The 13650-nt window shown below is 40.7% G+C and overlaps 1 protein-coding gene across 2 annotated transcripts in view; it reads left to right on the forward strand.

Moving 5' to 3' along the window:
• LOC306757489 (semaphorin-3D) overlaps nucleotides 1–13033 on the forward strand; it is a 146776-nt gene extending 133743 nt beyond the window's left edge. The window contains exons 14-18 of one of the 2 annotated variants that reach the window (XM_079242557.1): nucleotides 2429–2464; nucleotides 3684–3841; nucleotides 8570–8634; nucleotides 9718–9863; nucleotides 9971–13033. In XM_079242557.1, the coding sequence (XP_079098683.1) occupies nucleotides 2429–2464; nucleotides 3684–3841; nucleotides 8570–8634; nucleotides 9718–9863; nucleotides 9971–10510 (945 nt within the window). In that variant the 3' untranslated portion in view covers nucleotides 10511–13033. The remainder of the gene's footprint in view (nucleotides 1–2428; nucleotides 2465–3683; nucleotides 3842–8569; nucleotides 8635–9717; nucleotides 9864–9970) is intronic. The other variant, XM_079242558.1, reaches the window with a different exon arrangement.
• Nucleotides 13034–13650: the final 617 nt, after the last annotated feature.

Below are 13650 nucleotides of genomic sequence, written 5' to 3' on the forward strand. Positions count from 1 at the left end.
TGTACGATATGATTTGCTGCATGAGGCCTTGTGCGTACATTTGTCTGGAAAAGCTTCACTAAACCTAAATACAGACAGCGGGGCACATATTTCCCAAGATCCTCTGTGTAAATACTCCAGCTGGGAAACCTAGGAAGGAGATGCGAGGCATGAGCAGCAAGTGGACGAATAGATGAGGAAAAAACAAAAGAGTGAAGAGACAGAAATAGAGTGGAGAATGATGATGATGATGATGATGATGATGATGATGATGAGCAGGAGGAGGAGGGAAAGTAAAAGACCTGAGAGCAAAGAAAGCAGGAAAAAAAAAGAAGACATTAAACATTGACCGCATAAGAACTGAAAACACGTGAAGGGAAGGAAGAAAAACACAACAGACCCAAACAGACAGGATACAGCATCTAAAACAGATGCCCTTCCCCTTCCTCCCCCTTCCTCCCCCTTCCCCCACATGAATCTGCAGTGTTTTGGGTCTTCTGTTGGATGGAGCCAGAGGAAAATAGTCTGCAGCCTCTCTGTGTTTCCTCGGCTCTGACAGGAGGCAATACAGCCAGACCACCGTCAAAATACTTTCACTCTCCCTCCGTGGCTCCCCACTCGTCCTTTGATTCGACCCCTCGCCCCAGTTCGGTCAGGGGTCGATGATTCTCTTTGTGAAAGGCTGAAACGAGTCAGTGAGCCAGAAAAATGGAGCAGAGGGGTAATTTTAGCCATCTGAAGAAGAAAGAGGCTTATTAGATTGTAATATCAGCAGCTGCCCCGACCCCAGAGTCAGCAGTGGAGTTTAAATGTTGCTCTGAGGAATTCGTTGACCTCCAGCAGCGTGAAATATGACGTCTGTTAAAGAGAAGCGCTGGTGTTTCTGCCCGTCATTCCTGCATTCCTGCAGATCTGTCAGCAAACACATGCTGGAGTTTCCTCTTACCATCTCTTTTATTTATCATTGTTTAAAGGTGGAGTATGTCAGATTTTCAATATTTTCAAAATAAATTAACTAATAAAATAACTACAATCATAATTAGATAGTTTTTAAACATGTAGGTTCCAGTCAGTCCATATTTGATGCGTTATTAAATTACAAGTTTAATTAATGACAAAGACTCTTCTTAAATATTTGCCTACCAGTAAAAAAAAAAAAAAAGTGCTTTTTGTCATTTGTCATTAATTAAACTTGTAATTTAATAATGCATCAAATATGAACAGACTGGAAGCTACATGTTCAAAAAAATATCTAATTATGATTGTAGTTATTTTGTTAGTTAATTTATTTAGAAAATATTGAAAATCTGACATATTCCACCTTTAAGGAAAATATGATGGAAATAGCTTGAGACTAAGACACTTCCTGTCCTTCTGTCTTCTTCTGCAAAACATTTGAACCAATTTGTAATTTGGGTCACATGTTCATATGAAATAACAACACAAAACTTTCTGACCTTGTAAACAGGCGGCTGAAATGGGTTTCCTCCGCAGGGTGGCCGGGCTCACCCTTAGAGATAGGGTGAGGAGCTCGGTCATCCGGGAGGGGCTCAGAGTAGAGCCGCTGCTCCTCCACATTGAGAGGAACCAGTTGAGGTGGCTTGGGCATCTGGTCAGGATGCCTCCTGGACGCCTCCCTGGTGAGGTGTTCCAGGCACGTCCCTCTGGGAGGAGACCCCGGGCAAGACCCAGGACACGCTGGAGGGATTATATCTCTCGACTGGCCTGGGAACCCTTTGGGATCCCCCCCGCAGAGTTGGCAAATGTGGCTGGGGAGAGGGAAGTCTGGGCTTCCCTGCTTAAGCTGCTGCCCCCGCGACCCGACCCCGGATAAGCGGCAGAAGATGGATGGATGGAACTTTCTGACCTTAAATAAATAAATCAAAGACTACATGGACCACATCCTCCAGTTTTGATGATGACATCTTAAATGTAAATGCATCATGATACCCATGATAGTTCCACAAAATATCATATTATTTTTTAAATGAGCGATAAGAGCTGCATAAAATAGATCCAAATTATTCAATAGGCCAGGTGGAAAGGTATGATACAAACTAGCAGGGAAAGAAAGAATGTGCAGCTTCACCTCATAATGCTTCCCGTTATACAGTATATGGTGGTAAAACATCTCCTTCCTTACACAGGACAATTCTTTATCTCCAGGTGGAAACCAGAATTTTATAGATTGTTTCTTCGCCAGCAACTTACAAGATATTTAGGTCGTTTCTGTGTAATTTACCGTCAGGACGAAGGAAAAGCAACAAAACTTGCTTCTGTCTGACTGTAAAGCCGATGTCAGTCAGAAGAACCTGCGGAGTTTGATACTTACCAAGCAAACTGTTTTCCTGTTTCTGCTGCATCCGACTGAGACAGCTCAGTTTTAACACCTTGGTCCTCACAAACAGAAAAATCTGATACTGATGCAGTTTTTCTCTGAATCCTACAGAGTCCCATCCAGAGCATGGAGCTGTCCACCAAGAGAGTAAGCTTTTTCTGTCTCTATGTGTGTGTGGGTGTGTGTGTGTCGAATGACTTTTGTGTTTTCTCGGTCTGAAAGTCTTTTTTTTATTATTTTTTTTATTATATGTTTCTACTTTTTCAGGTCCACCTGTTGTTTGTTAACACAAATATCTAATTAGCAGCAAGTCAATACATTTAGTCATGTAGACATGATCATGACGACTTGTTGAAGTTCCTCAGAATGAGGAAGAAAGAGGATTTTCACGACAATCTGCACAAGTTTGCTGTAGACATCTGAGGACAAAACAGACATTTCTGATATAAATGAACGATTTTATGAAAAGCAGAAAGCATGAAATCCTTGGAGCATGGTGGTGGAGGCGTCATGGTTTGGAGATATTTGATGCATCCTTGTTTGAATGACTAAAAATAAATTCTAAAATAAATCATTTATTTTTATGGTTTAATATTTTATTTTATCCTATTTTATTTCATATCTTTTTTTTTTTTTAGTTTTATGTTTTATTAAAATTTTCCTTTTTATATTTATTATCTTTCCTGAACTAAATTTTGATTTAATTAATAAATAAAGTCTGATCGGTGTCAGGTGTGTGTTGCGACTGGGAAACTCCCAACACATGTAGGAGGGAAGCCCTTTCAGGTCCAGAGGCGTAGCCTCGGTGTTGCTGCTGACCGCGTTCATCCATTTCTAACCAGAGTGTGACATCGTGTACCATGTGACAAAGCTCAAATCTTGTCTGTTTTATGGAACATGACGATGAGTTCAAACAACCTCAACAGTCACCAGACCTCAGTCCAACAGAGCATCTTTTAATCTGGAGATTCTCATTATGGATGTGCAGCGTCTGTGATGCTTCATGTCAATATGGAGCAAAATCTCTGAGGAAAGTTTCCAGCATCTTGTTGTCTCTATGGCTATAAGATTTAGAGCAGTTCTGAAGGTAAATGGGGTCCAACCCAACATCAGCAAGGTGGGCCTGATAAAGTGGACGGTGAACATGGATCAACTGATACCTGAGATTAATCTTCATCATCCTGAAGGTTCATTTCATGGAGTCTAAATCTCTCCTGTCTCTAAACAGGCTGTGTTTCTTCTAACTTTACGCTAAAAAGGGAAAAACTTCACAAAAACAAAGAAAAGAACTAAAAGAAAAAACCTCCTCCTCTTCTCTTCCTCCCTGTTTCCTCCTCCTCCTCCTCTTCCTCCTCCTCCTCCTCAGGAGCAGCTGTATGTGTCCAGTGAGCTCGGTGTGGCCCAGCTGGGGCTGCAGAGGTGCGAGTTTTACGGCTCCGACTGCGCTGAGTGCTGCTTGGCTAGAGACCCCTACTGCTCCTGGGACGGCCAAACCTGCTCCAGATACTTCGCCACCAGCAAGAGGTAGAGGTTTATCTGCTCCGCCTGATTCAATCCATCTTCTTACAGATCACCACAAAATCCTGGTTTCCTTCAATAAATTTACAAATCAGTTAAAAATCTTCTAACGTGCCCAGAATGAGCTGAAAAGGAGGTGAAATAAGACGCTTTGTTTCTGACTTCTTTTTAAATTTCTCAGTTTTTCTGCAGAAATGCGATCAAACATGAGATTTTTCCACCGCAGGTTTCCAGAACTTATTTAAACAATCGACACTCATTTTGTTTCTATTTTCATCCTTTAAAACAGGTCTGAGGGAGAAAGAGGTTTGTGGACTTCAGCTGTTGGCTTGAGGGTGGGTCTGAGGGACGAGGGGTGTGAGTGGACGCTATCGTGGCTCTGACAGAAGTGTGATTTTATCAGGCTGGAAAAGCTGAGAAGAGTTTGATCTCCAGCAGTTCAGTCAGACAGCAGGAAACTGAAGCGCAGCATTTCTCTCCTTTTCAGCATCTCCTTTGGTTAATGTTCAGGTTCATGAGGTGGGGAAAAAAAAGACCAGAAAGGCTGCTGGAAACCAGCTCTGTAGACATCTGAGGACAAAACAGACATTTCTGATATAAATGAAAGATTTTATAAAGTTCTAGCATGAAATCCTTGGAGCATGGTGGTGGAGGCGTCATGGTTTGGAGATATTTGATGCATCCTTGTTTGGAAGACTATAAAAATAAATTATAAAATAAATAATTTATTTTTATAGTTTAATATTTTATTTTATCCTATTTTATTTCATCTTTTTTTATTTTATATTTTAATCAAATTTTTCTTTTTTTTTATTTATCTTTCCTGAACTAAATTTTGATTTAATTTTTTTTTTGTTGTAGTTTGTTTTTGTTTCTAATCAAATTCAATTTTATTCTTCTTTTTATTTTCTTGATTTCTTTTATTATATTTCCATTATTTCATTTATCAGAGCACGGTCAGTGTGCCTTATTTTTTATCATTGGTTTTTACTTACTATTTATTTAGTTTGTTTTATTGTTTTAATTCCTTATTCCTTGAATGATCTCTTGTTTTATTGTGTTGTTTATTTGCATTTGAACTGTTTTATTCTGTTTTTATTTTGGCCGATGGTGTACAGCACTTTGTTACAACTCTGGTTGTTTTAAAGGGCTTTATAAATAAAGTTGAGTTGAGTATTAACACATGAAGATTAGCAGCACAGCTTTCATCACATAATGAAGGTTAAATTAAAGCGATTAAAGTTGCAGCTGGTGATGACAACAGAGATGATAAGTCAGAACTGTGTGCAGGAAGTTATCTTAGACATTTATCTTGGAGGGGATTCATCATCCTCCGAAGAGCAAGAGAGCAAACTGTATGATTCAGTGAAAACAATTATCCAGTCAGAAAGACCTGCAGTTATTTTCCAGTCCAGAGCGAGGGGGAAGCAGGCCAAAAAACCGACTCACTGTGGCTGAAACAACACCCAGTGTTTATGTAGTCGTCTCTCTCTCCGCGTTTCCTCGTTCATAACGGCAGTAGTTTGATGTTTTGGGCTCAGGAGGCAGCCAACAACAACAAGAGGGAGGATTTAATGCTGTTAAACAACATCATCTGCAGGAACGATGTTATCTGCTGCTGTCCACTGGTGTTAAACTGATGAGTGCAGTACGCACACTTTTCACCCACAGACACGCCACGCCGTTACCATGATGAGTGTTTGTTTGTTCATCTGACCAGAAAAATCTCAGATATTTTATAAATCATGGAAGTAGATGAAGCCGTAAAGCTGATTTAAAGTTTGCAGGATTTGTCATGATTTAGACAGAGGAGGAGTTTGGCCCTCAGCAGAGACCCGCTGTAGAACCACACTGGAAACGGTTAAAGTGAGGATAGAAAACAGGCGCGTCCACAGTCGGTCCTCGAGGGCCGCTGACCTGCAGGTTTTTGATGCATCCCTTTTCAAACACATGTGGCTTACCTTGAACTGATCCGGCAGCCTATGAACTTCTGCACAATTGATTTGAGTCAGCTGTGGTGGAGCAGGGATGCATGGAAAGCCTGCAGGATTGTGGCACTGGAGGACCGGAGCTGGACACCCCTGCAGTTACACAGAGTCAGTGTGTCAAAATGACTGAAAAGTCTCCCCTTTTCTCTTATGTGTGTCTCCTCATCTCCTTGTTTTCCTCTTTCCTCCTGCGTGAAACTCACAAAATCACCTCTTAAAGCACATTTTACCTTCTCAGATATGTCTGGAGGAGAGAGGAGGCTGCAGGAGGTTAAAGATGATAAGCTGTACGCTGCAACAAGACAAGGCATCATAACTCACTGGCATCAGTTTAAAATCCTGGTCTGATTTTGTTACCTCGATTCCTTCGTCTTCCCTCCTCCTCCTTTCCTTAACTTGTAAATAAGACGGAGTAAGATGTGAGGAGAGGAATCAAGCATGTTAAAACTGGGATTTACGGGAGGAGGGGGACTAGAGAGGGAATCCACAGAAGTTCAAGGGTCGACTCAAAGCCACAGAAAGAGATGCAATCGCATACTGATGTAACATGGCTGCAGAAGAATGCTACGAGAAAAGCAGCAACACTAGAGGTTCAACACGGCCAAATAAATTATTTAAAAGACACAAATAGAGCTCATTCAGATGTAAAACCAAGAGACCCCAACACCACATGCAAAACCCTGCAAAGACATGCAAAATCCCCACACAGAGGTTCAAACAGGTGCAAAGCAAACCAAAGTAAAACCAGCTTGGTTACCATTTTCAGCAGGAGTTTTCTAAGTGAAAAGAAGCAGCTAAAATCCAGCAAAACCAGCTGAATTTTTCATTTCTATCTTTTATTCTTTCTTTCCTGTCTAGTTTCTGTAGTTACCTCTGTGTAGGGGGGACAAGGGGCCTCTACGTGTCTGTATTCAGGGGCCCGCTGCCTCATAATCCGTCCATAGTTGGAGCTGAGGGAATAAAGACAAGTGTCTGCATCTCAAAAGAAATTAGCATGAAGCTGAATCTTCCTCAAATTCTTAACACGGAGCTGAATTTTGTAAAAGGAGGTTCGGTTCATTCCTGTGGTCTAGCCTGGATGTGAGAACGAGGGGTCGAGCTCCTTCAGTTCAATTAAAGCAGCTTAACGGCACCTTTACAAGGCCATCCGTGTTGTGGCTTTTGTGATCCAGGTTTGCTGTTCCATGTTTTCAGACCAGAGTCTGAAAACATGCAACTGGTCTGAGAAGCAAATGTTCTACAGAAACGGAGCTTCTGCTCAGGTCCAGCTCACTTCTAACAACGTTTTACCGTTTTACCACTGTGACCCACACCGTTCCGGCTGCCTGTTTCTTGCTCTTCAGCCTACTGATTCTGAACCTTCAGCTGGGATTCCTGCTCAAACACAGCTCTGATTGCTGCCTCCTGCCTGGGATTGGTCCTTCCTGTCACCTGCTCATCTCCACCCTGCTCACTGGATAATTGGAGCTCTGAGCTCAGCTGACTCCACTAATCGCCAGGACTTAAAAGACACCAGGAGTCTTTCATTCAACCACTGGCTCAGTAGTGGTCTGCCCTCAGCTTGTGTTGTGACTCTGAACTTTTGTATTTCTGGAGGACTTTGACAGAGCTGCATTGTTTTCTGTTGTGTTGTTCATTTTCATGGTTCTTAAATCTTGTTTGTGGCTATAAAATCCTGTCCTGTTACATCTGTTAGTTTTTTGTTTGAATAGTTAAACCAGTGCTGTTTTTGTTTGGACAACTGCTTTACGGGCTTGTTTTGCCCTTGGTTTGGCTAGTTTGAGGCCATTTCTGGCCTGTTCTTGCCTCGTCTTCCCCCATTGGACAATAAATCTGCATTGGTCCATATGTACACCTGGCCATGGGTCTTTCTTTTGTGCGGCTCAGTTGCCCTAGCAGAGTCTGGGTCGTAACACACACACACACACACACACACACACACACACACACAGGTGATCCCAGGCTTCACCTGATTTTGTACATGGGACACTTTGGGATGGGACCAAAGCCCTCGGATCACTATAAATCAGACTGGGTCTGGGCGAAATGACTAAAATCTCATATCCTGATATAGCTTTTAAATCCCCATAACGATATAAAATTGTTTGTGTAATTTTGTATCAGTCATCATTAATGTGTCAGATGTGCTTGACAACGACAGCAGTGTTCTCCTTCCATCTGGGGGAACTATGGCTGTATGGCGTTTCACGTGGAAAAGCCTGTTGCAGCGTTTGCGTCTGAAGTTTATTATGAGCACTTTCGCCACCACTTGATGTGGCTTTTTGCGGCTTTTGCACATTGACTCTATTCTGTATTCTGTATTCTTCATCCTGATTCCTGCGCAGGTGATAAAGTGAGTTAGTTGTGTCTGAGTCTGCTGTCGGTTCCACGTCAGTGTTTTCATATCCAAACTGCATCTGTTAGTGAATTATCCTGCTCTGACACCCGTCTGCTACCGTCTCTCTCCTTGTTTGTTTTTATCTTGCAGCATGCGTGCAGTAAAGAGCATCTTGACGTAAAATACCACAGTAAATCATCTTATACACGACAGAGCCTCACATGAAACGATTAACATTTTCTATAGTCCAAACGATATACATCGTCATATCAGTCAGCCCTAAATCAGACTGAACTTTTGTAGTTGGGGAAAGTTTGGTATCACTGGAGATCAGAGGAGTGGTGTTTAAAATATGTCCAGAGGAGACACCATGGTCACGAGTATAACGTGTGTTTCTGTGTGTGTCAGGCGGGCGCGCAGGCAGGATGTGAAGTATGGAGACCCGTGGAGTCAGTGTCCAGTCACAGCAGATGGTAAGCACTCCGACTGTCCGAAACTGTGTGAAGAAACACAGTTATGTGTACTAAGAAACAATGGATCTCCACTCTCTCTCTCTCTCACACACACACACACACACACACACACTCTCTGGAATATTTAGATCAGCAGGATTCCTCACTGTATCTGCTGCTGGTTACAACAACAGGTAAATAAACATGTCGTACATTTTTAGACAAAGTAGTTCACAAATTCTGATTATTAGTTTAATCTGCTTTATTTTTAATGTCCAGTGTTGCATGTTTGTGTCAAGTACTAGAACCTTGAATGCAACACAGGATGCTGAGACATTTTACAGTAAATGTTGAAGGTTTTTATCATAAAAAAAAAAACCAATCATTTATTGTTTATTCCCAGATTATCTGTTATAGGCTAAAGAAAGCATCTTTATGCATTTTCTCTTTGCGAAGCAGATTCCTTCTTTAGATTCAGCAAAATATGTATAAAATATACATATTTCTCTTTTATGAAAATAAGTCAACATTCAGTTTCAGCTACAGAACAAGCCAACTAGCACTTCATTCAAGTGTTTTAAACATGATTACGATACTGAAACAAATTGTGTAGCGGCTGTAAAAGTTTTTTTTTGTTGTTTTTTTTTTTTTTTTTTTTTTTTTTTTAAGTAAAGCATTAGTTCAACAAAACGTGAAGTTGTGTTACATCCATAGACAGTCTATGGTTACATCGCAGATTTAAAGACATGAAACCGCTTCGTGCTGCTGCGCTCCTCAGACAGAGATGTTGCGCCATCTGGTGGATTATATGTGTAACTGCAACTCCTAAATGACAGGTAAAAATGAAATATAAAATGATAAAATATAAAAATATAAAATTTAAAAATATAAAAAACTAAAAAATTAAAAAATATATAATAGAAATATAATATATATTAATAGAAATATAAAAATGACAGATGAAGCATTACTTTGTAGTTTCAGGTGATGATGCTGATCGTTTGTATCTCTGCTCGTTATTAATGTCAAAATGCACAACACTTCAAAAGATCACATTGTCTGGAAACATCTCACATCCTGTGTCCTGATCTGTTTCTCCTGCAGACTCGGACTCTGTGGCGGAGAAGGTGGTGTATGGGGTCGAGGGAAACTCCACCTTCCTGGAGTGCATTGGTCGGTCGCTGCAGGCTGAGCTGAGGTGGACGATGCCCCGGTCAGACAGCCGGCAGAGGACTCAGGAAAGCATACAAGTGAGTTTCACACGTTCTCTCAGTTTCTTGTCAGAAAGCTGTTCTGCCTCGGAGTCGTGGAAAGTTTACCTGATGGATCACTCTCCTGCTTTACATCTTGTGATTAGAAAAGTGAGCCCGACTCTTCCTGTCCCCCCCAGAATGAGGACGAACGCTCCCTACACATGAAGCGGGGGTTGCTGGTTCAGCGTCTGGAGCTGAACGACGCCGGCCTCTACACCTGCACCAGCCACGAGCACTCCTACAGTCAGGTTCTGGCTCGGTACCGCCTTCACGTTATCCCCAACCACAGTCTGCATCCGTCCCGCCACCCACAGAACCACCCGGGCCCCCTGATCCTGAGCCGGATGGGACCAGTTGGAGGAGGGGTCTCCGGGTTTCTGGGCCAGGTGGAGGCCCCTCAACCAGTGGCCCCTCTGCCAGGACACAGGAACTCGTGGCTGCCGCAGCATCCTCAGCAGCTTCCTGTGAGGAGTTACAAAGACCTGCAGATGGCGGGGGGCAACAGTCTGAGCGTGGACGATTACTGCGAGCAGCTGTGGTACCGAGAGAAGCGCCGACAGCAGAAACTTCGCACCCTGAAGCTGAAACAGGAGAGCAGGAAAGCCCGGGTGAGGAGGAACAACCCCCCTGACACCCCCCTGTAGTCTGCTGGGGGGACACAGAGACTCTTTAAGGACAGCTGATCGTGCACATGCAGACAAGATGAGGTTTGCTCATGCTCCAAGTTTGCTCTTCCAGCAAATACAGAGAAATGCAGCTAGCTACAGTATATATACCATAAAAGACTAACACTAAAAAAAAGGTTGTTTATCCTGAATATTTTCCTATTTAGATTTTTTTAAAATCATGTTTTAACGACTATTTAGGAGTTGAGATCTGAATGTGTTTAGAATAAGACTGTAATGTATGATAAGCAGAAAAGGGAAGTGATCGCACTTTGTTTTAAAACCTCCTGCAGAATATGATTAATAGGCTTAAAACTAAAACATTAACATGACATATTTAGATGTTTTTATCCATAAAAATTATCCTTTATGGGTTGGATTTATAACGCTGAGCATCAGCTGGTGACTCGGCTCTTTGCTGATGATTTCTTTGTTCAAGTCTGAATCAGAGTATCTTAAAAATAAACAGCATCTGGTTGAATAAAACGTTCATGTCACCAGACTAGTACTCCATAGGAGCAAACGTTGCTGATGTTTCATCATTTTTAACACTTATTTAACAATTGGCCGGCTAGCAAAACCAAAAAATGATAATGTGAGTGTAAAGGCCCTGAAAGGCCATTTTGCCTTTAAGTCTTAAAAAAAACGTATTTTTTCATGTTTCGATTTGGAAATGACCACATGTTTAATGCAGAAACCATTTAAAAATGGATTTTAAAAGGCCCCTAATTTTCTCTAACTTTATTATTGTCGGTGATATTTTACAGTCATCTGTGTAATCTGTTTAAATTTGAGGGGAAGTGAGAAAAGAGAAAGGGATTCATAAGTTTAACAGCATTCATTTTATTATTAACACCTAATTTTGTTTGAAATTGTAGAAAATCTCTTTTTTTATGTAATTATTTCAGTTTCCAGAAAAAAATTGGAACAAACATAATTACTAACAGATGTTTAATCAGCTTTTAGTTAGTATTACCAAAGTAGTTTAGTTTTTTGTGTCTTTTCCACACAAACTGCAGTACTGCACAAATGTTGTGAGCAACTCCTCATTTTTACTGTACATGAGCAGTAAAACAAGCAGACCACACAAGCAGGTCGTTGGCATCATCGGCTAAGTCCTACCTGAAGGTTTTGTAAGTGATGATTCACAGTGAATCTGTTCTGTCAGGAGAGGAGACTTATGCAGAAATCACAGTTTGCTCAAAATATGACATAATCCTGCTATGAGGCCAACGAAATGTAAATATGAGGCAACCTGGTCTGAGCAGCTTTAATCTTCAACACAGTCTTTAAACAGTCTTTGTGAAAAGTTCTCCAGACTTCCTGAAGGACTTTCCAAAGCTGTTGTTTAGATGTTGGCTGTCTTTTGTTCTGTTTTCTGTCCAGATGATCCTTCCATAATGTTGATGTCCAGGTTCTGAGTAGGATTCATCCTCCCATTCAGACAAGTTCTTGTTGCATATCTCAGCATTTTCTCTCTGTTTCCGCTCCATAAGAACGTCTTCTTGACCGTCGTCCTTCCATGTAGACTGTTTCTGATGAGGCTTCGGCCAGCTGTAAATGGAAGGTCCAGATGTATGTCTCGGATCCTGTATCAGGTCTTTGCAGGATTTTTTCCTATCAGGGCGTCACTTTCAGATTCTGTTCACCTGCTGGAGATTTTAGTCTTTTAGTCCTGACACTTCTTTTTTCCTTCACTTTTCCAGTTTTCTCATATTTAGTAAGGACACGCTGCAAACCGTGCTGAGATATGCAGTTTTAAGCTGTCATCACCTCGTTGCTGCTGACATTTGATCTTCTGCCTGTTAAACTGTGGCGTCTTTGCTGTTTTTTCAGAGATGCATCTGGTTCTTTGCCATCTGTCTTCCCTCCAGTTAGGAGCCTTTTTTTCCTGTTTAACTGATTGATACGTCAGAGTTAAGGTGCTTAAAAAATAACTTATCCAAAAACGGTTAAGGACTGAAAATTAAAGCTGAAATGGCCATGATGAAAGAATACAATAGTCGGATGCTGGAAGAAGAAGCTAAATAAATGAGGAGTGGATCAGGACTTTTGCTCAGTAAGTTAATCAAACCTTTTGCTTTTTAGGGCCAAACTGTTAATTGGTTGTTTAATTAGCATGCAGGTGGAAATGCTTGAGAATCACACAAACACATATTTACTTGTAAGTTAAGAAGATTAAACAGGACGAATGTTTCACATTAACTGTGTTTAAAACATGCGTGTATGTTACTTGTATTTATGTTTGTCTGGGCATCATGATGGGATACAGGACACAGTGGAGACGCACACATACAATGGACCTTGTCTGAAATATGTAAAGCTCTTTCAAATCAATGTATATTGAAGAACTTTATTTTTGATAGGTTGTTTTTTTTTTCAAGTTTATATTAACCTACTATAATCTGTGTTCATTTTAACTTCACAACTTTAATAAGCTTTGGGAATAATGACGATGTCTTTACTGTTTGTGAATAAATCATGAATGATAACTTTCATTTACAATAAAAGGAACAAAAACATACTTGAGTTTTATGACGTCTTTCTTTTCATTGTGGCCTTTTAGCAGGTTTGTGTGGATGATTATGTCACATTAGAGCATCCCTCTGTTGGTATTGCAGCGTTTTTATCCCAAAAAAAGATAACAGTGATTTTCAGTCAGGTTTTAGATTTAATCATAGCAGTAAAACAGAACTTTAAGAGTTTTTTGTCTTTACTTAACTCCTGATTCTGATAAAATGCTCTGGTGCTTCTACATGACTGCTGTCTTTAACACTTTAATCCTACTGATGTTGAATATGAAAGCAAATTTCTGTTATTTTTTTAGTTTTTCAGTCTAAAATAGAAACATTCTGCTGCAGTATCACTCACATGTAAAGCCCTAGGTGCCATCTTTAGTCATTTATTGTTCCCATTGTATATTTTGCCTTTAGAAATATAAGATTCCCTTCTACTGCTTGATAGATGGTGAACTAAACATACTATATTTGTCCACAGAAAGCAAACTAAAGATTAATTTCAGCCGTTGGCCTGTTTAGATATAAAAGCACATTGATTTAAAGCTGAGTACATTTAAAGAAAAATAAGATGATTTCTTTATTTAAATTAGCCTGTAAAAA

Source organism: Telmatherina bonti (assembly GCF_933228915.1).
Source record: "Telmatherina bonti genome assembly, chromosome: 6".
NCBI lineage: Eukaryota > Metazoa > Chordata > Actinopteri > Atheriniformes > Telmatherinidae > Telmatherina > Telmatherina bonti.